Below are 18,697 nucleotides of genomic sequence, written 5' to 3' on the forward strand. Positions count from 1 at the left end.
CGGTCTGAAATCAAAATCATTTTTAATTTCAAAACAAAAATAGTTGACTTTTGTCAAATGACTGAATCGTACACAGTATTTTAAACTTAAAAAAGGTTGTATTGGTTTTAAAATTAAATTAACCAAGGCGTAGCGTCAACAAAAACCAAATTGCACATTTGAATCCTCTTTGAACAGTATTTTATTTTTATTAGTTTCTGTAACCAAACCAAGAGAATGTAAATAAGAACGTACATATTTTAATACAGCGATGTAACCCCTGTACAAGTACAACAAAACAGGGGAAAAAAAAAATGACACTCCCTCTCGCTTTCATTCATTCATCCATCCATCATCCACTCACTCATCTTCCCAAATGCTTCCTCCTCCTGCTTGGAAAACAGTGGGCGGCCATTTTGCGCGTGAGGGAGAAGGCCAAGAATGTAGACGAGAGCGTGCTCGGCTTCTTTGCTTGCTTGTTTGGGACACAAGGCAGACATGGAGAGAACAAGACTGATGTTTCTCATCAGTATATTTATAGATATATATATATATATATGTAAAAAAAAAAAAAAATCTGCCAACAAATTTCACATTGCAGCTCCTTCTTGCGTTCTATAATGAATGTGTTTGTGTGTGTTTGAGCAATGGTACGACATTCCTATGTGCTGTTTTAACCTTTGGCTAAATATACAGGAGCATCCTGCCACACACAAACACGCACGTGCTGGAAGAGATCAATTTTCGCATCAGGTGGGATGGAACGAGTCAATTTGGATTCTTTCAGGGTGTGAAATGATGCTCGAACGGCAGATTACTTCCACCGAGCCTCCTTGACTAGATTGTTCACTACACAGAAAAAAAAAAAAAAAAAATCTTTCCTTAACTAAACAGGACAACATGATCCTCAAAAAAAAAAGAAAAAACAAAGAAAAGGGAGCTGAAGTCAAAACGAAATGAGCAATAAAAAAAGTGAGCAGCACACATTTGGTGTCAACTCTTCTACATTTCCCCAAACACACGCAGCTGATAAAAGGCGGCCGGCTGGCGGTCTGGATTCTCCCATTTTTTCCCCCCTCTACTTGCCCTCCTCTGGCTTGATGGCCTGCGGCTTGATGGGTCCGGTGCGGACGGGCTTGGCCGAGGCCATCGTGGACGAAGGGACCTGGGGCGGCTTGTCGGCGTCGGGGTTGGAGTTGGGGGGCGGCAGCTGGGCCATCTGGGGCGGAGCGGCGTCCAGCAGTTGGGGCGCCGGCTTGAGCGCCTTGCTGAGCTGCTGTTGCTCTGAGAAGAACTTGTGGGTGGACTGCAGGACTTCGGCGCGCTGCTTAGCCTGAGGGAGGAACCGGCGCCAAGTCAGACAGATGTCTTCAAAGTATTTCAAAATCCACTACAACCCAACGTGAACTTAATAGTTTCCAAAATTTATGAATGCACCCGTGAGGAGATCCCATGAGCTCACCTTGAGGTCCTGCTCAGCCTTCAGGGCAGCCTGCGTTCCCCTGGGCGGCATTGGGGGCCCGCCGGGACCCCGTGGAGGAGGGTGCTGACTGTGTTGAGGGTGCTGAGGCCTGGGGTGGGGCATCAGGCCGCCGCCGCTCCCGCCCATGCCCATGCCCACATTGGGGGTCATGGGCGGACCCATGGGGGAGCGCTGCATGCCGGCACCTCCGCCGCCACCGAACGAGTTGGTATGAGGCGCGCGGACAAGCGGGGACACCATGTTGGCTTGAGACAGAAGCTGGGAGGACAAAAATGACTTCAGTTTAGAGACGCGACACGGCGCCGTTTTTGGCATTGTTAACCCAAGACAAACTTGAGAGCCTCAAGTGTGAGACTATTTGCAATGAAATTTAAACATCATATAGCAGTTCAGACTGAAAACCAGCTCACTGGTGATTTTTATGAACGTGGCAGGTGATCATTGGAAATGTCATCATACGTATATGGATATTTATCCATTGCGTGTGAACGTTTGACTTTTGATCATTCAAAGTGTCATGCAAAAAAAAAAAAAAAAAAAAAAACAGATGAATTTTCAGGTTTCAGGGATTCCTCTGAACATTGTATCACATTGCTACAAAAGTGGACCACGTTAACCAGCAGACAAGCATTTGACAATTTTTCAAAGAATTCAAGTTTATGATATACACGCGCGCCCTCTACAGGCCTAAATTTAGAGCTGCAACGGGCCTGCATTTTGTTTGGCAAGAACAGGGAGCCTCCCACCTGATGGTTGAACTGGCCTGGGAAGTGCTGAGTCATCCTCATGCTGCCAGAGTTGGGCTGAAATTGCTTCTGGTACAGCATGCTGTTCAACTTGGCCGACTGGCTGCTGGGGGAGGTGGAGCTTGCCCTGGATGGAGACAGAACAGGATGACTACGATGACTCCTAGATCAAAAAAAAAAAAAAAAAAAAATCTACATTTAGGTCTGGACCCTATGTTCATGACTGTTCAGTGACTTTGCTGCCTCCTCGGGCTGCAAACTCGAAAATGCAGATTTAGTTCAGCGACGGGTGTCAAGTGGCTTTTTACCTGTAAGGGCTGGATGTCGGCGTAGTGCTCCGGGCGCTGACTGGAGGCGTTACGGGCTTCACATCCATCCCGCCGGCAAAGAGCTTGAGGTCCATGTCCATCTGCAACATGTTACAACTTAAAGCAAAGCCACTCGTGACAATATACGCGGGTAATGGGTTTACACAGTCGGTGCAGACCCCGCACGGCACAAACGGGTACCTTGCTGGTGGGAGGCTGCATCATGCCGTGGCTATGACTGTGACTTGGGCCCATGAGACCTCGGTACGGTTGGGAGATGGGCGGCTGCCTTCCCATGTTGGGGGGCTGCGCCTGCGGAGGGGTGGGCGGCATCGCCAAGAGCGGCTGGCCAGCGCCCGAGCCGAAGTTGGCTAGGGAGAGCTGCGAACCTGCCAGCGGGACAGTCACCTGGAAGCAGACGTGCTCGGTTTGGATTTCTTTTCTTCAAATCATAGGAAATGCGTTTGTGTCAGACTTGAGTCCCCCACGTCAACGACGATATTCCTTTCCTTTTCTAATCCGCTTTACCTGCTGCATTGCCGAGCTGGGAGACTGGGTGTTGCTGTAGTAACTGCTCTGACCGTGTTGCTGCACCTGCCCCGAATACAGATTGGAATGCTGACTCATCCCCTGACGAGCCTAAGCCAACGCAACACAATACATCAGCATGTTTGCATATATATATATATATATTTTTTCATTTGATGCCAACAATCACCTGTGAGCGAGTCAATACCTGCAGCAGGTGGGTGTCAATGAGCTGGGAGCCCCCCATGCCCGACGGCTGGTTGAGTTGCGGCTCAAAGAGGATGGGGATGTGCTGGGTAGAGGAGGGCTGCTGGTAGGCCAGGCTGGATTGCGGCTTTCCCAGATCGGGCGCCTGCACGCCGGGGTAGCTGTGCAGCGAGGGCCCCGACAGCATCATGGAGGGCTGCGACAGGCTGCTCTGCATGAACGCCTGCTGAGACCTGAAGCCACACAAGCGCCCTTGGCATGAGTTGACTGCGCAAGTGTCTCTCTCCCCTCATATACGTTAAGTTGTAAACATGAAGTCTCACGACAACAAAAAGCAGTACCTGTACGGCTGCAGAGAGGAGCTGAACAGGTCCTGAGGCTGCGAGACTGGAGGACCGGCGCCGAGTCCGAGTTGAGCCTGGTGCGTGTGTTGATGCTGGGGCTGACCTTGCAACGGCGCGTAGATTGGGATGGGTATTTGCTGCACCGCTGTTGGCTTTAGAGTCACATACACAGCTTTGCTTTTACGACTTGTATAAAATATTTCAAGGTTAGAAGTGATGTATGATAATTACTGGCTCTAAACGAACTTGTATGCCTACCAGTCTCAGAATAAGCAAGCGGCACATGACGCACAACATTAAGCTTGTGAAACACGGACAAATTCGGGTATTTATGGTCAAACGAACTAACTGTACTGGACATAAATGATGACTGCCTACCTGTGAGAGGCCGGGCTGAAAACCTTGCTGCTGCGCCAAAGAGGGAGGAGCCAAGCGAGGGTGTGGGGTGCTGAAAAGATGGCTAGTGTCCATGTAGAAAGCTGGAATCTGAGCTGCAGAACCTAGAAAAACAGGTTATAGTTTATTTTTTAATTTATACTTGAAAGAACTCGTTTTTAGTGTTGCATCTCACCTGCTGCAGACTGAGAAACATACACCTGCGGGGTCTGCTGCTGCTGGGGCAGCAGCGGGGGCACGCAGCCCAGTTGCGAAAAGCTGCTGCCACCACTGTTTCCACTGGAGGTCAGGCTCCCACCCTGGAGCTGCTGGGGCTTCACCTTGCAGATGTTCGGGGGATCTGATGCTGTGGTGGTCTTGGTACCGAGGGACGATGTTGTGTAGGTTCCCGAACCTGTAATTATGTATGATTCGTAAATGCCTATTTTTTAACTATCAATCAAGTAAATTAAAAAAGGATCTACTGGTGTGCCAGGAGGACTTGTGTGTGCATGGATTTCAGGTTTGGTTACCGGAAAGTGACGTGCTGGGGGTGACTGAGGCCACAGGGATTTGCGGCATGGATGCCGAGGAAAATGAATAAGACGAGGCGCAGGAGGTGATGGGTGAGGAAGACGAGGTGACTGGGGAGTTCTTCTCCAGACTGGGAGAGTTCTCCCAAGCTTTACGAGCGGACTCCATCTGAGGCAAAAGAAAAGGGATGACCCTTTTAAAGAACATTAACACAAATATCATCAAAAGGATTGGCGTAGTAATCCATTCATTAGGAATTCTGTTCGTGCATGAAATTGATTTTGCTTGGGCAATAACGGTACAATGAAGCGGATCACTTAAGAGAATTATTCGTTTTCTACAGGAATAATTCGAAAGTAAACGTCAACCAGTAGGCTAAAAGAAAAAAAACACAATAGCTTTTTAAAAAATTGTTATTTCTCTTCAAATCTGCTGCTTGTTGAGTAAGTTGTTGACTTGTGATTAATGTATACCTTTAGTGTTAAGTCAACGGTGGCGGGGGAGACTGTGCTGAGAGGGGAGCTCTGCTGCAAGGTCTCTCGCCGAGGAAGAGGCAACGAGTGTGGAAGTGCCACCTGAAAAGAAACCAGGATGGACAACTGTTAACTAGAAACCGAGCGGACTGTTTGGTCATTGCTGGGTTGGATGGTTAAATGGGACACTCACATTGGCAACCAGACTCTCCTCCATTTTATTGTTCGCAGTTGGAACGCTGTCAGCGAGCGAGGAAGAGGGGGTGGTGTAGTCCGTAACAGACTCCTGAGAACAAAAGATATAATTGCAGACTTTTTAGCTGAATCTCAATCGTGCCGCGAGCCAGGAGATTGTTGAAACATTACCTTGGAGTTGCTGGTGTACTCAGCCGAGGGCACTGTGATCATGCCCTCAATGTCGCCGCTTAATTCAGTGACGGCGCCGTCACTGGTGGGTGGACTGGAAGCGGCGGTTCTGCTGACCACACCGCCGCCCGGAACTCCCGCCTCCATTCCCTCACCCTCGCTGCCTCTGGCATCTTTCGCCTTGCGGTTCTTCAGAGAGCGTTCTTTGCCAATCGGACCTGGCTTGTACTCCTTGGTTTCAACGGGCTCCATGTCTGGGAGCTAAAGGGGAAGAATCCATCTAAGAGTTCAGTTTGCTTAGTTCAAGCTTTCGTTTGCAAAACATTTGATTTAACAATGAATTTAATGGAGAAGTTATTGTTTGGGGTGAGGCCAGAACCATTTTTGCCCAATTTCATCTGTTGAGATGTTAAACTTCCTCAGATTTTGGCTATAGACCAGGGCTCTGACTAATGATCATTTTAACAATCAATTATTCTAACACTGAATCCGATTTTTAGAAAGCATTTTTTAAATTCAATCCAGTAATAAGGGACTGTGTGAGAAATAGAAGAACGACAAACATTTGGAGAGAATACGCTCAAAAGATTGTGTATTTTCATGAATGTTAACCCACTGACGGTTACCTTCTGTGTTTTGATGGGTCCAGCGCGAGGCTGTTTCTGTCTCTGTTCTTTAGGAGCGGGAAGCTTGTTGTCTGTGGTGGTCTCGAGCAAAGCGGGAACGCCATCACTGTCCGTGCTGCCGGCAGAGGACGGTGCCCCAAATTGAATACTGTCGATCGCCAACTCCACGCCAGCTTCTGCAGCAGATTTCCCACCCTGACAAGAGAACAATAGATATGTTTAGACCAAACGGCGACATGGCATTTCACGAGGTTGCCATATTTGCGTGCAATGCACAATAATAAATAACCACCCAGACAAACCTCAGTCGAGACTGAGCCGGTAAAGGAGGTCAGAGGTTTGTTCCAGGCACTCACAGGTGGCGGCTGAGGAGGGCTGATGGGACCCACTGTCAAGAAATAAACTAGAGTGATCACTTCCATCCAGCAGTTAAGATTTTTTTAATATATAGCAGACTATCAAAAACGCACGTTTTTTGACATCAGGTAGGGAGGCCGAGCCCGCCGCTTTCTTCTCCCACATTTCGGTGCCCAGATTGCCGTGTGTCTGTGCGCTGGCGGCTGTGGCGGGAGGTAGGCTCTTTGAAGTAAAGTCCACGGTGGTTGCCGGCACGGAGGGCACGGTTCCTTCCAAGCTCTGGGGGGATGCTGCTGGCTGAGCGGGCACGAGGTGAGGATGCTGGGGAGTGGAGATGGCAGGCTGTTGTTGGACTTGGGGGTTGGATGCTGGTGCCGCAGGTTGAGACTGTGACGAGGTCTGGTGTTGTTGTTGTTGCTGCGGCTGCTGCTGCTGTTGTGGTGGTTGCTGCTGCGATGATTGCTTTTTAGCAAATCTTGGAGGTAATTTTCCTCCACCACCTCTGCTCTTGTCACTGGATCCTTTTTTACCCCAATTCTGAACGCAGATCATTGGTTTTAGAAGTACAGCAAACAAGCCTAAGATAAAAATACACACAAAATGTACCTGAGTAATTTGCTCTTCCTTCTTGCGTTTCTCCTCATCCTGCAGCCGTTTCTGTTGCTTGCGTGAGACCACCTCAGTGAAACCGTCGTCGTTGGTGCTGGACTGCGGGTCATCTGTGGTGGTGACCTCAGGGTGGTCGTCGATGATGACCACACCTACAGCAACAGACAAAAGTATTTATTTTTTGGTTTGTTCTAAAAATACTTGCATAGCAGTAATAGCAATAGTAATAGCAGGCAGAAAAAGTGTAATATAACTGAAATAAAACAAAAAAAAAGTTAAATTACTGACATAATTATTGAGTCACGATCAAACTACAACTAATGCTGACTTACTGGCATAATTGTTGAGATCAAACTGAGAGAGAGCATTCTCTTTGGGCTTCTTGACAGCCATCTTGGCCTCATCTTTGCGTCGTGCTGCCTGGTCTTTGGCCGACCTCGACGATCCGGAGGCTAATGCCGTTCCGTCCGAGTTTTGCTGGACGCCAGGCCTGAATTGAAAAAGGAATTGGGACGTGACCAATGAAATAATATACCAGGAGTTTTTAACACCTTTAAGTTGGAGAATGCAGTTTATTTTCTGTGAAACCTAAGCATGGAAAAATAACCTCTGGAGGGGCCACGATTTGCTTTTTTAAGCAACACTGAAGACATTAATGGAGAATTCAATCACAAAAAATATGACAAACGAGATATGAATTATTAAATTATTATTAAAATATGAATTATTACATCTAATTCTAGTTTTGTTAGGCTGGAATAAAATCTAATGAAACAACTTTATTGGAATTATAAAAGCTGCAACTTACCCTTTACGGCCACCTTTGGCTCCACCCCTTCTGTCCCCCTTGGGCCCACCATAGCTGCGACCCGGTTTGGCTCCAGTGTTGGCTCTGCGGTTCGGTCTCTCAATCGGCCTCTGGCTGGAGAAGCTTCTCTTCCCCGCAGCGGCTCCATCTCGTTTGGGCGAGACTACCCCCTCCGGAGGGCTTTTACTAGGAGTCAAAGAGCGCTGAAGGGGCGCCGGGGCCGCCGTCATGTTGCTGGCAGCCTCATGTGCTCCTCGCCGCTCCTCTCGCTCTCTCCTCTCATTGAAGTCGCTGCTCTCAGAGGCCGTCTCCCATTCCTCATTGGCTTGATCGGAGGAGTTTTGGTTGGACAAGTCGGGGGACTTGGTCCCGACCGCAGTCGCGGCAGCAGGGGTGCTCGTCTCGGGGAAGGGTACGTCAGGAAGAGCAGAAGGGTTGGGTGCAGGCGTTGCAACTGCTGCTTCTGCAGGAACAGTCAGGGGTGTTCCCGGTGCTCTCGATAAGGTCGGTGAGACAGATGCAGGTGAAGATATAGCAGCAGTGGCAGGTGCAGGAACAGGCACAGGGGGTAGAGACACTGGATGATTTGGTGCTGGATCTCCACTTGCCAGCACCGCAGCCTCTCGTTCTTTTAGCCGCCGGAAGCGGGGTGGCTTATCTTGCCTCGGAGGTCTCGCCGGTCTGGATCGGCGAGGTCGTTCTCTGCTACTCTGAGGGCCCCCGTCCATGAATTTCTTGCCATCAGATCTTGGTGGCCGCCGATCCGAGGGCGGATGATCGTATCTTGATGTGGAGTCCATGTCCTCAGGTCTGAATGTCTCCATTGGCTTGGAAGGCCATTGAGATGAGGACTCTCTTGCTACCGGTCTTCTAAGTGGCGCCGAGCGAGGGCCCCCGCGTTCCCTGGCTCCACCTCGTCTACTATACAAACCTCCTCTTCCCCGTCGGGACGGTTCTCCTTTGGGGAGAAATCCTGGTTTGGGCCTGCCTTCGTCATCCAATCTAGATCCCAATTTGTCTGCCATGAGAGGCGGTCCAAAGCCCGGCTTGTGAAGGCCAGAACGCACCTCGCCAGGTAGCTCGCGTCGAAGTGTGCGGCTGGGCTTAGCACTGGGCTCGCGATCTGACGGCCCGGTATCACTGGCGGACTCCCTTCCACCCTCGCTTTCCGAATCAGTGTCTGAGCCGCGTCGGCGTCTGCGCTTCGGTATGACCTCAAAGTCAGAGCTTTCGCTGCGCGTCTCGCTTTCCTCTCGGTTACGGAAGGCTGCCGCTCCAGAAGGTAAATCTGAGCGCGACCGAGGTTCTCTGTGAGGGTACTCTCTACTCCGACCACGACCGCCTCTCCCTCGGCCGCTGTATGTCCCACGGAAGCTGCGCCCTCTGGAGTAATACTCTCCTCGTCCCCGGCCTTTGTAATTGGCGTCAACCGGCCACTCCCTGTCTCTGTCCTTCTCCATTTCTTTGTCCCGCTCACGGTCACGGTCCCTTTCCCTTTCTTCTCTTCGGTAGTTACGGAAAGCTATATTGGACTCCTTTCTGGAGGGCAGTCTTGGTTCTGCATGCTTCTCGCTACTAGGCAGTTTGTCAACCTTATCCTCCTGAGAGGAAGACGTAGGAACTCCAGAAGATGTTTGGGACTCTCTGGCTTTAGGGAGGCTAATCAGTGTTTCCTCAACCTCTGCAGCTTCTCTCTTGCCCTCGCTTTGCGCTCTGGAGACTTCAGATGCCGCTGTAGAGGTAACAGCAGCGGCTGTGGCAGCAGAAACGGCAGCGGCCACAGATGGAGCTTTGGAGGATGGGTCCTTTTTGGTCCTATCCCCTCTTTCTCCTCTCTCGTGACGTTTCTCCCTCTCTTCTCTTTGCTCACGCTCTTCTTTCATATCTCTTAGAACTGGCTTCTTGATTGGTCCGGACCTGCGGAGGGGTCTCTCTCCGCCGGGTCCTTCTCTGCGGCCTGGCCTCCCACCCCAGCGGAGCTCAGCCTTCTGCTTGCTGGGAACAGGTAGAGGCAGCTTCTCCGGTTTGTGTAGTCCGTCAGCTGGTGGCGTGGACCTGTTGTTGCTCAATGCGGCCGTTGTGAAGAGATCGTTCTGAGAATTATTGTCAGCCCGCTCAACTGTGTTTTGCGGGTCTAGTGCTTTGCCTCCAATGGTTAGCCCATCAAATCTGGGCTCATCAAGCTGACAGGAGCCCTGGGAGACACTTCGCTGGAGCATCGCTTTTCCAAGTGCTTCGACTTCTTCTCCACTAGGAAGACCAGACTCATCAGGGTCAAAACCAGAGGTGACGGGAACCCGGTCTATGGGTCCAGGTACATCATCTGTGCTCTGCGAAAAGGTTGGTATGGGTTCAGGTGGGTCTCGAAAGAAGTTGCTCTTGCGGGAGTCTAATGCACTGAGTTCCTGGGGGTACATTGGTGGGAGACCTCTCTCCAGATCTAAACAAGAATCAATCCTAAAAATCAGGGAAACGCATGGTTAGACATAAACATAAAAATTTAGTAAATCTGACTTTTTTTTTTTTTAAACCTCGGCTCCTTGTTCTCATCACGTCCTTTAGGGGGAGTTACAGATGGAAGTGGTTCCGATGGTTGATATGGGTCGGAACCCCACACCATCCTTGAATCATGGGGCAAGCCATGGTCACGGACGGGTCGAGTCAAGTGGTCAAAGGAGTCTGAGCTGGAGCTGGAGTTGTCCCCCGGCTCTCTGCGTGCAATCTGCTTCGGAGGGATCCTCCCTGGAGAGGATAAGTATGGAGAAATTGAAATGTTGAAAACGGAGGCTTTGCTTTCGGCCTTTGCCTGTCCACCATTTGAGTTTGAATTAGTTGGAGGTGGGAGTAAATACAGCTAAATAAGTTAGTTGTGGTTTTATTTATTTATTTTACCAGTGTGAATGTTGGTCTGCATATCCATGGGAGGGCGCCCAGACATCATGCGAGGGTCCATGTAGGACTGCATCATGATCCAGCGGGGGTCAAAGCCCATGGAGGCCAAGTGCTGGTGATGAGGCCCGATGGGTTGATACATCGAGCGGTGTTGCTGCGGCTGTTGGGTTGCTGGAACTCCACCACTACTTGATGGGGATACAGAGCCCCCACTTTGTTGCTGCTGTTGCCACTGCTGCTGCTTCATTTGCTCCTATTAGACCATTAAAGATACACAATAGTCATTTTTAAGTCCTACCAACACTAACAACCCTAACCCTTTCATGACATTTCTAGCTAAGGAAGAATACAGGGATGAGGATTTTATCTCACCTGCTGTCTGAGGAAACGAGGTGGCAGGGATTTCTGAAACTGTTTGGAGTAGTTGGAGGTGAGGGATGGACGCATAGCAGCGGCAGCCTCTCCTTCCAGTGACGTGGGTGCAATGGCTACATCCTCAGCACTGGGGGGATCCATATGAGGCAGTGACAGGTGCGCTTCTTCCACTGTAAAACAAAAAGATGCTTTTTAAAAAAAATAAAAATTACGGCAAAAGTGTCAGGTGATCTGGCTTATTGTGAAGGTTTTTGCTGTGATGAGTTGATGATTGCTCTGCTACTCTTTGCCTACATTAGATGATGTAAGCGTGGGTGCTAAAAGATGTTCCTTGGCTAAATAAAATGTTGGAAAACCCTGATCAGGATAACTGTGTTAAATTGAAGACAACAACAAGAGAGTTTCTCAAAGTATTAGGCATGGAATTCGCCCCAAATTATTGCTTCAAATGAAAATGTCTCATTTTTGTTTTTTGATAAAGATGCACCCATTTCGTTGTCATCGGGAAAACGTTCTAGAGCGCTAAAGAGTAAGTTTGGTTAGGTCTTGTCCTGCCCTCTACCCCCAAAATCTCACCTTTGTTGTCCTCCATGTTGAAATAGTCTCGGATAGGCACTGTTGTCCGTTCAGCTTGGTTCTTGTCAACGTGCGGCTCGACTTCTGCCAAGTTGTTCTCTGCTTCGGTCGGAGGATCGGGGACTGAGGCCGCAGGCCTCTGGACAGGGGAGGCGGGACGATGAGGTAAAGGTGCCTCCATGTCATCCTTTTCTTCGGCTTTCGGTTCGACTTGCTCTAGTTTGATCCCCACCCCGTCCCGGTCCTCCCTCTCGGATAGATGAGTTTGCACTACAGTGGCTTGTGACTGTAAACCAGCAACTGAGGGCGCAGGGCTCGATGCGTGATCAGGAGCTGACCGAGCTTCCTCTTGGGGGGCCAGACTCTCATCGCCTGTGGTTTGAGGCAAGCTGGCTTGACCTTCAGTCAATTGGCGATGTTTTTCATTGAGTCGTTTCAGTTTTTCCGCGCATGCGGCGAGGCGCTGCTCCTCCATTCTCCGCTCCTCTTCCTCTCTCCTGCGTCTTGCACGTTCCACGGCTTCAGAAACCTCAGAAGACTTCTTGCGTTTCTGTCGCCAGGCCTCAGAGTCCTCATCAACGGAAGATGGAGGTTTACTGCCACGAGGGGCGCCACCGCTTCCTGTGCGAGAGCCACCCTGGGGAATAAATACAACAATAGACATTGATTATAATGCTTATCCACCCTTTAAGTGTTGATAACACATTACTACCTGGTAGTCTTGCGCAACAGTCGCTTTGTTGTAGTGACCTGCACTGCCTGGTGTTGGTGCTCTGGGATCAACACTATCTGCCCAGGACGTTTTGGCGCCTGGATGCTCCTCAGAACTCGTCTGACCATCCGGAGGACGCGATCGCACTTTACCCATCCACTCCCTGAAAAGTGGATTAAAGTGGGACAAATAAGTGAAATAATGGGCAGACATAGTCCCTTTAAACTTTAACAAATGTGTTCCATGTCTTCAAATTAGTCTTCAAATTAAGACTTTCTGTGAAGTCTTAGTAAATCACACTTGTTTGAACACTTCCAAAACACTTGCCAGTTTTCTCCTTTTTCTTTAGCAGCTTGGTTCTCTTCATCATCACTGAAGTTCAGCTTCTCCGTATAGTCCACCTCCATCTGAGCTCCTGGAATGCAGACAGAAAGGTTAATTCATGTTAAAAATAGGCAGGACGTAAGAAAACAATTGTTTTACTGACCTGCCCAGCCTTCATCAGTATCGGTGTCCAGGTTGTCCAGCTCTTTGAGCTCTGTCGCGCTTACGATCGAAGGTCGGTCTGGATCCTGTAGCCATGCTTGAGGGGGTGGCTGCTGTGGTCGAGCTAAGCGAGGAGCCCTGAAAGAAAATAACTAATTCAAGTGACCATGTCAACAAGAACAAGTCAGCCCTCTTTGGGATAAGTTCAAACAAAAATTAAATGAGAGCAGTGATAAATGAGCCCTTGGACACTCTTGAAATTATCATACTTTGATGGCTTCCACCACCCACATTTGATGGCATAGACAAAACAAAAAAGCTTTCCAATTAATTGGCCCTCAGCAAGCATTGCAGTTTGTCATTTTGGGCATGCGAAAAATGAAATGGGCTACACAAAGATATGCTCTTCCCATACTTGCTTCAGCAAACCACACCCCCCACCCCCAGGGGAAAAAAAAAAAAAAAACAGTGATTACGAGATCTCACCTCATGCCATCTTGTGCCACAGAGTATCTGACATTTGGCTGCCTCGGTCCTTGTGACACTTGAGGATAAGCGTGAAACATCTGAAACGGCAAAAATACAACAAATATGAGCCAGAGAGAACAAAAAGGATATATGTTGTGGTGTCAAGACATACATAAGGTGGCATCATGCTCCTGAACGTGGGGTCAAAGTGGGGGGGCACCCCGGCAGGTGGCTGCTGGCCTCCGTTAAGCTTGGGTTGAGAGATGCCGGAGGGCAGCAGCTTGTCCCTTCCATCCCTCTTGTCCCTCTGGCCATCGGTGGTTACATTTCGACCAGCCTCGTCAGCATTTTCATGCGCCGATGCATCAGGGGCAACGCTTCCCTCCTCTGGCGGTCTGTTGTCCATCTCAGAGGGGCTGGAGCCGGTATTCAAATTCCTCCCGCCACCTTCACGCCAACTGCCGACATCTGACAAAGAAAAGGCTTTATTTCCCGGCCCGTGACTCCAAGCAATGGAAGACATCCATACTTTGAGGTCTGAGGCTGGGGCCCGGTCCATATGGCTCCTCGTCCTCTTCCTGCTGGCCATCTTTCTCCCCATCGCTGGCTGCCTGCAAGCTGGGGAATTCCTGATGGAAGTGGCTGCTCACGCGAGGAGCTCCTGTCTCAACAGAAAACGATCATCTATGAGAAAAGGGACATCTGGGGTGACAACCAAAAAAAAAAAAAAAACTTGAGAGCGTCGAGAAATTATACGCCCCCCCCCTCCCTTGACATTTTTTCTAAAGGTAGAGTTGCCTAAAAGCATTACTCAAAAAGGTGACCCCGTCCCTCAAAAAACAATGTCTCCTTTAAATTGGAGAGGTGATACCAGATGTCTTACCGTCTAGCTGTGTCTGCTTGCTGTTTGCCCAGGAGCGGTTTCCCCCAATGGGAGCCTCTTGAGGCGGGACCACAGCCGGTTTGGACTGGGGTGGGGGTGTTTCTTGCTGCCTGGGGTACACACATTCAAGACCAAAGTCAAACTTTCAAAGCGGCCCTTACAAAATTAAAGTAAATACGCTACCTCTCGTCTCCCGCCTCAGTTCGGGAAGCCCAGCCGCTGCCGTCTTTGGGGACGATGTTAACGTTGGGGTCGTTGCCCTTGTTCTCCGCTTTCAAACTGGGCAAGTTGGCCGGAGGGGGCATGCGCCTGCTGGCAGCAACTTTACCCAAACTTTGCAGCCCATGTCTGGCAGCGACTGATGCACAAAATGAGGAGGCCGTTTTAGTACTCAACAGTTTTAATCATTACAGCTTGGTGATAGAAGAGCAGGTGAGATCTTACCTGCAGTCTTCTGGGTTTCCAAAGACTTGCCCTTGTAAGTGTTGAAGAGGCTAAGGGTCGCATACTTTGTTTTGCCGCCATCCTTTGCCTTGGTGCTCTGCCCTGACTTCTCGGACATGTCGCTGGAAACTCATTGAGTCTGGTCCTTTGGCCTAGCCACCAGAACCAGCTCCTAAAAAATTGGGCAGATTTTTTTTTTTTTTTTTTTAAATGGTAACCAGGCTGCACTTTTGAAACAAAGATGACAAGAAAGGATACACAAGAGACAGGCCAATTATCGGCAATGGCCTGGCCAATAATATATTTAAAAACCGTGAACTTCAGGCAACTGGGTAATTTTTCAGTTTACGTTATCGGAGAGTCTGCTGACCCTGGAAACATTCCTCACTTTTTGTTTGAAAAAGAAATTACATTTTAACATTTTTATCACATTGACATTTTGGAGAAGTGACTATCGTAGAAAACGATAGGGAACTATTTCCCTGTTAATTTTTTTATTTAATTTTTGACGACATGTTTACGACTCTGAGAGTACCCTGAACATTTACATTTGTCATAATTTTACAACAAAGATTTGTGTTGTCTAAAATTGATCAAAAACTAAATAAAATCGTACACGCATACTCTGATGAAAATTGGAAAGAATTCAAGTGTCAATGATTAAAGATGATCAACGATCATGTTGGAGGTGGGTCAATCGTAATTTTTCCTTTGAAATATGCTTAGAAGACACACTGACCTACAATTGTTTTTATGTTCAATATTTAAAGTGGGATACACTTTGGCAGTACCATGTCGCCTCCCACAGGCCAGTCTCGGTACTACAACAAACATCTGGTTTGCGGGAGGAAATTTGTGTGTGTGTGTGTGTGTATGGTTGTGTGACCTGTGCAGCGTTGGTCACCCTAAGTACACATTTCAAGAGCAGTAAGAACACACTTGGCATTCTTTGCACTTGTCATGCATGTGCTTCATTAAAATGTGTGTATAGCTGCAGTGAGAAAGGACAATCACACATACAGTATACAGTGCTAATTTATAATTTAGTGGCCAGCTGCAGTGTGTGTCATTGGCATCACTTACTTCAAGTAATAAATGAAGGCTTTTCCGATAATTAGGCATTCAAGTGGGTCATGAACTTGACAAGTCTCTTCCATTTATTTGAACTCATATCCAAGAGCAAAACCTATTTAGTTTCCAATTCTTGTGACTATCACAATGACTGTGCACAAGGAACTATACTATCACGAGTAGATGCACTCAACTCGTGCTTTACTGTTATTTACTTCTATGTTTTAATTCAAATGTTGATTGTATTTATGACTTTACAACAGCATAATATGTTCAAATGTAGAATTCGATAAACACAATTTTTTGTTACTTTTTACTATACATTTTCTATTTCTTTTAATTATAATTAAAAAAGAATTTGGATTGTAGACAACCACAAAAACGTTAATGTACTTATTTGTACTAAATAAGGTATGCATTTATTAATATACTAAATATATAATATTTTGTTTAGAAATATAATAGATTGTGTTCAATATAATTAAATAGCTGTACATTTTAATACCGCGACTGTGATATTTTTGCTCAAGGTTATTATTACACTGTCAGAATCTAATATCGGCACGTCTACTTCAGGACCTTTTTAAATTGAAGGGGAATTAAAATGAAGGACAACAACTACGCCCACTGGAGGGTAAATCACACCAAATTAATAGGAAGGAAAATATTACAATAGCCATTATGTTGTTGACTACAATTAGCGGACTTAGGTTTTGGTGTTCAATAGCAACATTTACCCCCTATGGAAATCATAAAACAGGGAACTAGAAATTAGGACCTAAAAAAAAAAAATGCAATTTTAACATGCTATTCTGGAATCCTTCTTTAACCAATCACAGTCCTGACCAAAACGCAGAGGAGATACTTGAGCCCCGGGGGACTTGTATCATTTTTAAAATAGACAATAAATGGCAATATGTGTGTTTAAAAGGCAATAATTGTAGCCTAAAAATAATGGAAATTGCCAACTTAACTGTTTAAGATAATATTTTATATTCAGGGGGTATTTAAGTTTCAATATTTTAAAGACCAGATTTTCCTCCATACTAGAATGGTTGTATTCAACTTGTCACGTGCCACCTATCGTTACCTGTCAAGTTAATGATTTATTTTTGTCAATCCGTTTCTACTCTGATCCAGAAAGAGGACACTTTAGGTTTGACAAATATTTCTTTTTAATTTTAATATTTACAACAAGTCTGACACTTTACATTTATTATTATTTGTGTGCAAATATTTATTTTGTGAACATATTTTTAATTATTTATTTTTGGAGAACAAGTCTGACACTTTATGTTGATTATTATTTGTGGGCAAATATTCATTAATAAGTCAATGATTTATTTTTATGAACAGATCTCTACTGCGGTCTCAAAGGAGGAAGCTTTATATTAATTATTATTCTGTGGGCAAAGATTTCTTCATAATTATTTCTTCATGAGTACAGGTGTGACTGTTGATTTTTTTTCTTGTGGGCAATTTATTAAGAATCAAGTTATTTCTTTTTGATAACAGATCTCTTTTATGATCCAAAAAAGTAAACTTTTTGTTAACTATGTAAACTATATTATTTTGTGGACTAATACAAATTAAAATTGAGAGGTTCTATAGTTTAATAAATCAGACATGTTTTAAGTCTTTTTTTTTAAGGGCAAAACTCTATGCACTGATTAAGGGGTACTTGGCTGAATACATATTTCACAGGGGGTATTATCACTGAAAAAAGATTGAGAACCACTGGCGTAAATCATAACCAAAATCCGAATCTTTACGAATATGACAACTTTTAATTGCATCTAAACTTTGAGGTAATATTTTGTATTTATGTTGGTGTTTAAATGACCAATCAATCAATAAGCATCGAGAGTGATTCCTCCCATTCCGCTAGCACGAAGCCTGTCAAAGTGACATCGATTGGGAGCCTCCCCATCCCAGCCCACACATTCTTTCTCTCCCTTCAAAGTCATCCGCCAGCATGGCAGACGACTCCTAAGAAAATCCGTTACATTGGACCGACTCCATAAAATGGCGGCGACTATGAACAAAATAAAAGATGCATTATCAACACCGTGCTTCGTGGACGCAATGATTAGCCTAGCAGTCGCCGCCGGTGTGGCTCGGTGCCTCATACCGGTGCACGGCGGAGGCCCTCCCGGCTCAAATCACAACTGGGGGGGTGGGCACAGTCGAAGCATGTAAATCAAGGCAATAATGAAAACTTCCCCCGAAAATGACTGCATTTAGTTGAGTATGAGTGTTATGGAGGGGAGGGAGAAAATGATTTAGCAAGAGGCCGCAGCTTGGGATGGTTGAACGTGGTTTCGTTTCTCACGAGTCGCCATCACATCCTCTTTGAGCCCCCTTACCAGTGGCAGAAAGCGTGCTATTAGCGGCAAGCTAACACGAAGGGGAAAAAAAATCTTAGCCTTATCCGAACGACCGCAGTGGGCTTACCTGCCGGTGCCGGTGCTTCCTTTTGTCTTTGCTCAACTTTTTTTGCGGGAATCTTTGATTTTGAGGCTCCCTGTGGCGGGGTGAGTTTCGGGTGTCTCACCGGCGGATTACAAAAGCTGGCAAGCCCCGATCCGGCTAGTTAGCTCGCTCTGCTCGTCGGTTGCGACGGCGTCCGAGTCCACGTCCGTCGAATAGTCCACTTGGCTTTGACCTTCGCTCGGGGGAGCCGGTACGGGGTTGTCCGGTGGGCTCTCTGGGCCTCTCCACGCGCCTTTACCGGGGGAGCAAGAGCGTTGTGCTAAGGTGAGTGAGCAGTGAGGCCCAGCTCTCGCCGCGGCCCGTCGCACAATCAAAGATGGACGCTCGGAGGTTGCCAGATTTAACTCGTCGTATCCACCACTCCTCTGTCTTTCTCCTTGAATCTTTTGCCAACTACCTCTCTATTATTAGCGGTGTCCGGATTCTAAAATTAAACATGATTCGATGCTTGTTTCTTCTTATAAAACCATTTGTGTATTATATTTAGAAATTTAGCTCTCAGGAAAAGCTCAACACTTTTTTTGACATATCATTTCCACATGAACACATGATGT

At 47.1% G+C, this 18,697-nt stretch overlaps 1 protein-coding gene across 4 annotated transcripts; it reads right to left on the reverse strand.

Moving 5' to 3' along the window:
* Positions 1-165: 165 nt before the first annotated feature.
* Positions 166-18,437, reverse strand: prrc2c (proline-rich coiled-coil 2C). Of its 4 annotated transcripts, none has more exons than XM_088424965.1 (34): positions 18,105-18,437; positions 14,580-14,751; positions 14,319-14,493; positions 14,136-14,245; positions 13,782-13,913; positions 13,425-13,720; positions 13,271-13,350; positions 12,786-12,922; positions 12,626-12,713; positions 12,299-12,461; positions 11,587-12,223; positions 11,008-11,180; positions 10,636-10,888; positions 10,275-10,485; positions 7,744-10,200; positions 7,268-7,425; positions 6,933-7,087; positions 6,440-6,863; positions 6,272-6,357; positions 5,970-6,164; positions 5,344-5,604; positions 5,171-5,263; positions 4,978-5,079; positions 4,504-4,672; positions 4,167-4,385; positions 3,974-4,095; positions 3,593-3,747; positions 3,235-3,484; positions 3,045-3,155; positions 2,718-2,924; positions 2,517-2,617; positions 2,209-2,371; positions 1,442-1,720; positions 166-1,312 (listed from the first exon to the last, which is right to left on the reverse strand). In XM_088424965.1, exons 2-34 carry the CDS (start codon positions 14,695-14,697, stop codon positions 1,058-1,060), a joined length of 8,535 nt encoding a protein of 2,844 aa, XP_088281091.1. In that variant the 5' UTR covers positions 14,698-14,751; positions 18,105-18,437; the 3' UTR covers positions 166-1,057. The 4 variants fall into 4 exon arrangements, with proteins under 4 accessions (XP_088281091.1, XP_088281093.1, XP_088281094.1 ...); XM_088424967.1 differs by having other exon boundaries at positions 2,209-2,335; positions 18,105-18,436; XM_088424968.1 differs by having other exon boundaries at positions 2,209-2,335; positions 3,253-3,484; positions 18,105-18,435.
* Between the last annotated feature and the right edge of the window lie 260 nt (positions 18,438-18,697).

The sequence above is a fragment of the Hippichthys cyanospilos genome, chromosome 10 (genome assembly GCF_059441005.1).
Source record: "Hippichthys cyanospilos isolate Australia breed blue-spotted pipefish chromosome 10, RoL_Hcya_1.0, whole genome shotgun sequence".
Classification (NCBI taxonomy): domain Eukaryota; kingdom Metazoa; phylum Chordata; class Actinopteri; order Syngnathiformes; family Syngnathidae; genus Hippichthys; species Hippichthys cyanospilos.

Excerpts from the sequence above, each read along its gene's own strand:
- prrc2c (XM_088424965.1), bottom strand. The coding sequence starts at position 14,697 with ATGTCCGAGAAGTCAGGGCAGAGCACCAAGGCAAAGGATGGCGGCAAA. Across the intron at positions 10,486-10,635 it reads GCAGACCAACATTCACACTG|GGAGGATCCCTCCGAAGCAG; the intron begins GTAAAATAAATA and ends TATCCTCTCCAG. Across the intron at positions 3,156-3,234 it reads AGGTATTGACTCGCTCACAG|GCTCGTCAGGGGATGAGTCA; the intron begins GTGATTGTTGGC and ends GCGTTGGCTTAG.